At 68.2% G+C, this 7,958-nt stretch overlaps 1 protein-coding gene across 3 annotated transcripts; it reads right to left on the bottom strand.

The window, feature by feature from the left end:
- Nucleotides 1-43: 43 nt before the first annotated feature.
- On the bottom strand, nucleotides 44-7,598 carry CSF3R (colony stimulating factor 3 receptor). 3 transcript variants are annotated; one of them, XM_075173915.1, is made up of 16 exons: nucleotides 7,475-7,598; nucleotides 6,464-6,553; nucleotides 5,836-6,135; nucleotides 5,344-5,467; nucleotides 5,035-5,204; nucleotides 4,094-4,248; nucleotides 3,706-3,859; nucleotides 3,511-3,593; nucleotides 3,190-3,439; nucleotides 2,727-2,915; nucleotides 2,359-2,460; nucleotides 1,878-2,024; nucleotides 1,519-1,659; nucleotides 1,282-1,372; nucleotides 967-1,048; nucleotides 44-719 (listed from the first exon to the last, which is right to left on the bottom strand). In XM_075173915.1, exons 2-16 carry the CDS (start codon nucleotides 6,525-6,527, stop codon nucleotides 210-212), a joined length of 2,562 nt encoding a protein of 853 aa, XP_075030016.1. In that variant the 5' UTR covers nucleotides 6,528-6,553; nucleotides 7,475-7,598; the 3' UTR covers nucleotides 44-209. The 3 variants fall into 3 exon arrangements, with proteins under 3 accessions (XP_075030016.1, XP_075030018.1, XP_075030017.1); XM_075173917.1 differs by having other exon boundaries at nucleotides 3,190-3,403; XM_075173916.1 differs by having other exon boundaries at nucleotides 7,458-7,476.
- Between the last annotated feature and the right edge of the window lie 360 nt (nucleotides 7,599-7,958).

Here is a 7,958-nt window from a genome sequence, read left to right as displayed (position 1 = left end):
CGGCCGCTCCGGGCTCGTCCCGCCGCAGAGGCGTCCCGAGCCGTTCTCAACGCATCCCCGTTTATTGGGGGAGGGGAGAGGAGGGGCGGGAGGGGATGCACACAGCACCGGCGCTAGGCCCCCCCCCCAGGCCTGGGCGCGGCCCGGGCCACCGCAGGCCCCGGGGGAGGCCCGGGGGTGGGTCCGTTAGCGCTGCCCGGCCCCCGGCACTAAAACGTCCGGCAGTCATGGAGCTCCTCGGCCCCGCTGATGCGGAGGCCCTGCAGCAGGGGGAAGGTGGCGGGCGGCTCCTCGGGGCAGCCCCCATCCCCCGGGCAGCCGTGGGGGGCGGCCCCGTGGAACCACAGGTTCTCGTAGGGCTTGGGGCTGGGGCTGGGGTCGAGGAGCAGGGGCTGGGTGGAGCTGGAGCGCAGGTAGAGGCGAGGCGGGGCGTGCTGCTGGCCCTTGTACCCGTCGCCCACCACCCGTGCGTACTGGACGGTCTCCGCGCTCCCGCCGGGGCCCTGGCACGGCTCCGCTGCCGCCCAGCCACGGCCCGGCGTGCCCGGTCCCTCCTGCCGCACGTAAGGCTGGGGCAGGATGGGGAAGGTGCCGGTGGTCTCGGTGGCGGGCTCCTTGCCCCAGGCGGACGGCTGCTTCCCCGCCACCCTTTCGAGCACTGTGACGGTAGAAATGGTCGCCAGGCTGGGCTCCCTCACGCCGGGGACCCGCAGAGGCTCCTGGAGGAATGGCGTGTGGTCACGGCCTGTTTGCGGTGTGCGGCCCCTCCTCTGCCCCCCTTCAGGCACCACACGAGGGAAACTGCCTGCACCCCTGTTCCCCATCCCAGCGTGGCCTCGCGCCCTGGGTGCCGTGCCCTCCGCACCCTGCCGAGCACAGAGCATGGCCGGAGCCGCAGGGCTCCTCACGAGAGCGATGCCCGGGTGGGGAGCGGGGAGCCGGGGGGAGCAGCCGTCCAGGTCTCACCTGCTGCAGCTCTGCTGGCACCCACTTGCCCAGGCTGCTGTTGGCAGGGTCAGGGACGCTGGGCCAGAACTGCTGCTTCACCCTGGCGGCCACAGGACGAGGGGAGTCAGCGAGGGAGAGTGAAACCGGCGGCCTTGGGGGCTGGCCTTGCCCCCGCCGAGCTCACAGCAGGACGCTGCCACTCCCCACGTCCACCTCGTCCCTCCAGCAGCCAGGCTGCGGCCAGGGCCACCGCAGCCACTGGGGACAGAGACTCCCAGGGCAGCCCAGCCCGGTGCAGGGCCGGTCCAGCCCGCGGTGGCTCTCGGTACTCACCGCCCGTTCTTCTGGAAGCAGATGAGCAAAAGTATAAGCAGGACAAAGATCAACCCCAGGGTCAGGAATAGGAACTGGATTTCAATGTCATCTGGAAAAAGGGCAGGGGAGAGGGTCACGGGCGGAACCGCAGTGGGGCACCTCCAGCCGCGCTGTGCCGTGAGGCTGGGGCAGGACCCAGGGTCTGGCGGGTCCCCTCCCGTCCCTACACCCCCCTGGGTGGCTGCACCCCCTCACCTAGCACCATGGTCACCAGGGTCAGGCTGGTGCCATTGGTGCCGCCGGCGGCCGTGGATGCCATGATGTGCACTTTGTACAGGGTTGACGGCTTCAGCTCCCGGATGACAAAGGAGCTGAGAGAGGGATTCACGGTGGCACCTGGGGGAATGCGGGGGCTGTTGGCGCGGTGGGGGCTGCTCGGCGGGTGCCCCTCACCTGCACGGCCCCTTGGGTCTCTGCTGGCAGGGGGTCCCATACAGGACCTGCACACACACCCCGACCCTCTCTGACGAGGGCATGGTGTCTGCTGATTTCCCCACCCAACACATCGAGGCGGGATGGAGGGCAGGGCCGACGGTGACGCAGGCAGGACTCACTGGACACATCTGCGGTGCTGTTGGCCCAGAAGATGGTGTAGCTGGTGATAAAGCCATTCTGCATCTCAACCGGCACCGGGTCCCAGCACAGCTCGGCGTCGGACTTGCTGATGCTCTTCAGGTGGAGCTTTGGGGCGTAGGTCGGTGCTGAAACAGAGCAGGACAAGTGACTGGGCGCTGTGCAGAACCGCTGCCTCGGCGTGGGGAACCGGTGCAGGGGGATGCACTGAGTGATAAGTCCCCCTCCCGAGGTGTGGGCGCCAGGCCCTGCCCCACACTGTGCCCCCATGGGGCTCGGTCCAGCTGAGGGCACCTTCAGAGACAAGCCAAGATCCAGCCCAGTGGGCTGAGTTCTTCTGCACAGCCCCTGAATTAGGGGTGCGTGGCGGGAAGGCTGGCTCTCCTTTTTGAAAGGCAAAGGCGTGGTGGTGTGGGGCAAACCCCCTGGGGCCCCGAGGGCAGCTGCTGGGAGCACACGTACCCTTCTGCTTGGAGTAGGCGGTGGTGTGGATGGGCACCCCTATGGCGTCCTTGTAGAGGGGGTACACTGAGATGTTGTACCGCTGGAAAGGCTCAATGCCATCTGCAACAGAGAGCAGAGGGGGAGCCGGGGGTTCGGGGCTCTGGCTGCCGAGAGCCGCTGGCTACCCTGCGCCTGCCCCACAGCACCAGCCCGCCTGTCCTGCGCTGTGCCCCAGGAGTGGATCCAGAGGAAGGAGGGAGGGTGTGGAGTGGGCTCGGGGCAGGGTTTGGTCCTGCGGCAGTCAGGAGGGGTGCCAGCCCCTGGTACATCCCCCACCGCACAGCCGACCAGGAGGGCAGGCCCCCCCCCGGCAGCTCCCGGCTTACCCCGGATGAGGGCTGCGGTGGCAGCCCCGTCACGCTCCATCTGCCAGCAGGCGCTGCAGTGGCCGGGCTCCGAGGACACCCGCTGCCACTCCAGGATGTAGGCGGCCGCCGGGGCCAGCGGTGCCTCCCAGCGCACCCAGAGGCTGCGCTCGCCCCCGGGCACGGCCCGGAGCCCGGCCAGGGGCTGACCTGCATGGGGACAACCAGCCGGGATGACGGGAGAGGGGAGCATCTCTGCCGCATCGCCCCCCGGTGCGCCCCAACCCCTGCCCAGGCACCTGCCCTGCTCCTCGCCCTGGCTGTGCGCCCCGCAGGCAGCCTGCTCAGGAGCCCCCCGGTCGCACACCCAGGGAGGTGTCTCCCCCGCAGCGGGTGAGGGAGCGGCACCCAGTTTGAGAGCTCATGGGAGCCCCAGGGGGGCACGTGGAGATTTTGGACCGCGGGAGGTTTGCACTGCTCTCACCTTTCCTCTCCAGGAGGATGACCTCGGTCGCTGCTGACTCGCCGGCGGCATTGTAGGCTGAGAGACAGACGCTCTTGGTCCCCACTGGTGCGGAGAAGTTGCACTGGGTGTGGGTGGTGTTGCAGACGGTGGGGGGATCCCTGCCTCTCCTCCTGGGACTCAGGGTGACGCGGTACCCCAGCACTTGCCCGTTCGCCTCCCGCCGCTGTGGGGCCTGGGTGCAGGCAGGGTGTGCGGCGATGCTCGGTCCCTGCAGGGACACTCGGTCCCCAGAGCGGTGCCCCGGCAGCCCCCGCGCCCCCTCCATACGCCCACACTCACCTTCCAGCGCAGCTGCACCTCCAGCCGCCCGCCCGCCCCGGCCGGCCGAGCGCTCCACCACGCGTCCAGCTTCCCTGCGGGGGCTGCAACAGGCGAAGGGGCGGGCAGGGAGCTGAGAGGGGCGAGCTGGCCATGCCACCATAGCTGTGCCGCCTGGCCGGGCAGAGAGGACCCCCCGAGTGCCCCCGCACCCACCTTTCTCATGGGTGGTGTAGTTCCTGCCCAGGCTCCACTCGCTCCAGTAGCCCCGTGCCGAGCTCCGCCGGCACCGCATCTGGAAGTGGTACTGCGTGCCGAAGAGGAAGCCGCAGCACTGTGTGGTGCCGGCCTGGCCGATGATGCCTGTGACCTGGTGGCAGCCAGAGCGAGGGCTGTGCTGGCTCCTGCCTTGAGCAGGGACCGGCTGTGGGGGCGCAGCCAGCGCAGGGTCTGGCCCCGGTGTGGGTGCTGCACAGGGTGTGCGAGGGCGGACCTTGCTGTCCCCCTCCCATGCAGGCAAACCTGGCAGAGCTCGGAGCGGAGGGGAGGGTCCCGGCTCCTGCTCACTTGCCCTCCCCGGTCCCGCTGCCCCAGCGTCACTCACCAGAGCCCAGGCAGGGTCCTCGGGTGCCCGGTAGCGCAGCTCGCACTGCAGCTCCATGTGCGCGTTGCTCCGCGCCACCTCCCAGGCCAGGGCGACGCAGTCGGTCTGGAAGGGGATGGACTGGATGCTCTGCAGGGCCGGGGGGTCCAGCTTGGCTGGAGGAAGAGCCAGGGAGAGAGCTGGAAAGGTGCTGCAGCGGGTGGTGCGCAGGGCCACGGCCTCGCACGAGGCCGTTGTTAATGCCACGAGCCGCAGCTGGGGCACTGGCCTGCCTGGATGCCGAGGTGAGGGTGGGGAGAAACTGCTCCAAAACATTTAGGAGAACGGCTTGTGGCAGGGGACAGGAGCTGGTGTGTGTCCCTGCCTGGGACACAGGGCGATGCTCGGGAGCACAGCACTGACACTGCTCTGCAGCCCGAGCTCCAGGTCGGGTTAATGCCCACGCAGGAAAAACAGATCCCGTGGGACCCGAGGTCTGGTACTTGGCCAGGGAAACCGCACGTTTGGGTCTGCCGGGGGGGTGAGAGCCGAGCACAGCCGTGGGAGGGCTCAGCTGGTTCGTGGGCAGCCCTTCCCTGGGTGCAGAGCAGGGAGGACGAGTCGCATCGTCTGGGAAGGTTCCTTTTATAAATAGTTTATAGGAGCTGGATATATTATTAATAGACCTCCTGAATAAATGGGTAATCAATTGCTGGAGAGAGTTGTAGAGTGCAGCAGGTCAACCGGTGGCTCATAACCCGCCGGCACACGCTGCTCAGTCTGTAATGTGGCTTTGGCACCTATTCATCCCGGCAAGCCATTTATCATGGGAACCTGCCCGTAAAATACGACCTAAAAGCCCAACGTGCTTTAATGGCACTCTAATACCCCTCTCTCACTGCTGATGAGCTTCCCCAGCCCCTGACCTCCGCACGAGGCGGGCGGCTCCAGCCGTCACTCACCAACGTCCATGGGGTCGATGCAGAGATGCTCTGACTCGGCCGTGCCCAGCGCGTTGGCAGCGGACACCCAGATCTCCATTTGCCGGTAGAGCTGGAGCAGCCGGCGCGGCACCGTGCAGCGGCTGTGGCTGCCTTGTGGGGTGCAGCCCGTCACCGCCTGGGCTCTGCTCCTGCGGCAGCGAGAGGGGTGGGCTTGGGGGGACCCTCCAGCGGAGGACAAGGCTTGCCATGTGGTTTGGCAGAGGGCAAGGGCCAGGAGAGGTGGCTGGGGGCCAGACACCAGGGACGGTGTCAGCCCCCGAGGCTTACCCGGCACACTTCAGCGCAACGCTGGTGGGGAGGTGGCTGTCGGCTCCCTGCTCCCACTGGCACGTCAGCCCGTAGTCGCTGAGGTTCAGGACGCAGCTGAGGTTGAAGGGCTTTGCAGGCGGGTCTGGGAGAGAGCGGCCGGGGAAGAGCCTGAGCGAAGCGCCCGTCCTGGCTGCGGAGGAGCCGCAGCCCCCTCCGCGCCAGCTGCGCAGAGCCCCGCTGCCATGCCACCACTGCCCAAACCTGCCCTGCCCCACAGCCTGCCCGCTGGGCATCGGTGCGCTGGGATGTGGCTGGGCACAGCCCCGAAAAAGCCTCCATCAGCCATCAGCCATCGGCCCCGGCTGCTGCTCCTGCCCCAGCAGCTTTGCCTGGCTCGCCTGGGGCAGACACGTGTGTCGGGGAGGGGATGTGCGAACCCCGGTGCCAGGTTGCACCTCTGTCAAGTGCACACGTGCACGAGCGGGTGACCCGTGGCGGCAGCAGACTTACAGCCCGCCCTGATCTCAGCCATGCCAACGCGCTGCTTGGTCCCATTCCACTCCACCCAGCACCACAGCTTGGCCTGCGTGCGGTTGAACTGGGGCAAGGTGAGGTTGGACACCTCTGTGCCCCTTGGGCCCCGGCGCTGGCTCCCAGCCACGGGCTCGTTGTCCACCATCCAGGTGATCCGGACCTTCCCCTGCTCCAAGCCGTGGCAGAGCTCGCTCCGGATGGTGCAGGATGCCGTGACGACCGAGCCCAGGGGCACAATGGGTGAGCCCACGGCCACCGAGGCACAGCCCAGAATCCCTGCAGGCAGGAAAAATTTGTCATATCCAGGGCACGGCCGTGACAAAGCCATCTCAGCTCCTCGGCGCCCAGGCAGGACAGAGGGACGAGTGCCTCTTCCCTTAGACAGGGCCCCCAGCACTGGAGAGGAAGAGCCGGGCGTTGGGCAAGCCTGCTGGCACGCGCCAGGCCCCGTCCTGCCAGCGCCCGCCGTGCCGCCGGCGCTCCTGTCCACCCGCAGCAGCCCCTGCACGCCGCAGCCCCGGCCAGTCTGGGCAGGCAGGATGGGCGCTGGGTGCACGGGGGCGGCACGGGGCATGCCGCTGCGGGCCGGGCCAGCCCCACTCACCGCCCGGGCAGAGGAGCAGGAGCAGGGAGAGCTGCAGCAGGAAGGGTGTCCCGCGCCTGGCCATGGTCTCCTCCGTGGCTTTGGCATCACCTGGAATGGAGAGAGCAGCTTGTCCTGGCGGGCTGGGAAGGGGCTGGGGACGAGATGGGCTGGAGGAGCCGTGTTGCCACCATCACCGACGCTTCCTGGAGCAAAATGTCCTTTTGCCGTCAGAGGCAGCCTCTCCCCCGCAGCCCTTCTGCAGCGCTGACACCTCCGCCCCCGGGCTCGGCAGCCCGCGCTGCCGCAGGTGCGGGTGTGGAAAAGCACAGCGGTGAGGCGTTCCGGCGGGAGCCCCTCCGGCACAGCCTGCCACCGGCTCTCGGCCCCACGCACCCCGATCCTGGGGCGCAACGCCCCGTGCTTGGCCGCAGGCACAGGTTGATTTTATCTCAGATATCTTCAGCCTCTGCCGGGTAGAGATTTGCGGTTTCGGGGAGGGTTAGCGCTGGGGCTTGAGGGACAGAGGGCTGATAAGCTGAAAGAGGGAAACGAATGAACGACAGCAGCGCAGCGGGGCTGGCCAGGGCTGCGGGGCCTCGGGGTCCTGCCTTCGTCCCTCCCCTGTGGTGCCCCCTCCAGCTGCACCCCTGCCCGCCGCAGGGAACGGCCCCGGGAGCTGCGGCTGCCTCTGCCCTGCTCGGCCGCCGGCTCACCCTCTGCTCCGGGTCGGTCCCAGCTGTGTCCTCAGCGATGCCGGGCACTTGCCCCTGGAGGGGCTGCCCACGCTGCGCCCACCTCTGGGTGCCCACAGCTGCTCTCCCCCCTGAGCTGACGTCCAGAGGCAGATGAGGGACTCAAATGAGGGAAATGGGGGAGCAGCCACCCCCGAGCACTCAGTATATGCGGCTGTCCCAGGCAGGGGACAGGGCAGAGCAGCTTGTGCAGCCAGGGGCAAGGTGCTCAGCCGGACCCAAGCACCCTGTGCCCCATCCTACCTCGCCTGCATCCCTACCTCGCCTCCATCCCTACCTCACCTCCGTGCCTGGTGCGTCTGGCCGCTGCTCACCGCCTGCTCCGAGCGCCGGCCTCCAGCTCCTGGCGGCTTGCCGTGCTCAGCCCGTTTGCTAACATGCTGCTTTCACCGTTAGTTCCTCAAAACCAGTGCCGTTAATTGCTGTGACTCTCTGAAGAAGGTGATTGCAAAACACTTCCCTGAAGGCTGCGACCGCCTCACCCGCTGCAGGAAGGAAAGCCCGGCGGCACGCACACATCCAGCGGCGGGGAGCAGCACCCAGCCTCCCACCCTGCCCGCTCCAGCAGCCGGGACGTGGCGCAGCCGGCTCCTTGCTGCGACTGCCCTGGGGCCATTGGACATGGGCTGGGGGACAGGGCAGGGGGACATGGGCTGGGGGACGTGGGACTCAGAGGGCAGGAGGCAAACCCAGCGTGGCTGCCAGCGCAGTGCGGTGCTGCCTGGGCACAGACCGCATCCCCCAGCCCAGCCCCGTGTTCT

Source organism: Calonectris borealis, chromosome 25, assembly GCF_964195595.1.
Source record: "Calonectris borealis chromosome 25, bCalBor7.hap1.2, whole genome shotgun sequence".
NCBI classification, from domain to species: domain Eukaryota; kingdom Metazoa; phylum Chordata; class Aves; order Procellariiformes; family Procellariidae; genus Calonectris; species Calonectris borealis.
Note: the sequence above shows the minus strand (reverse complement) of the source record. Positions and strands in the feature narration are given on the sequence as shown.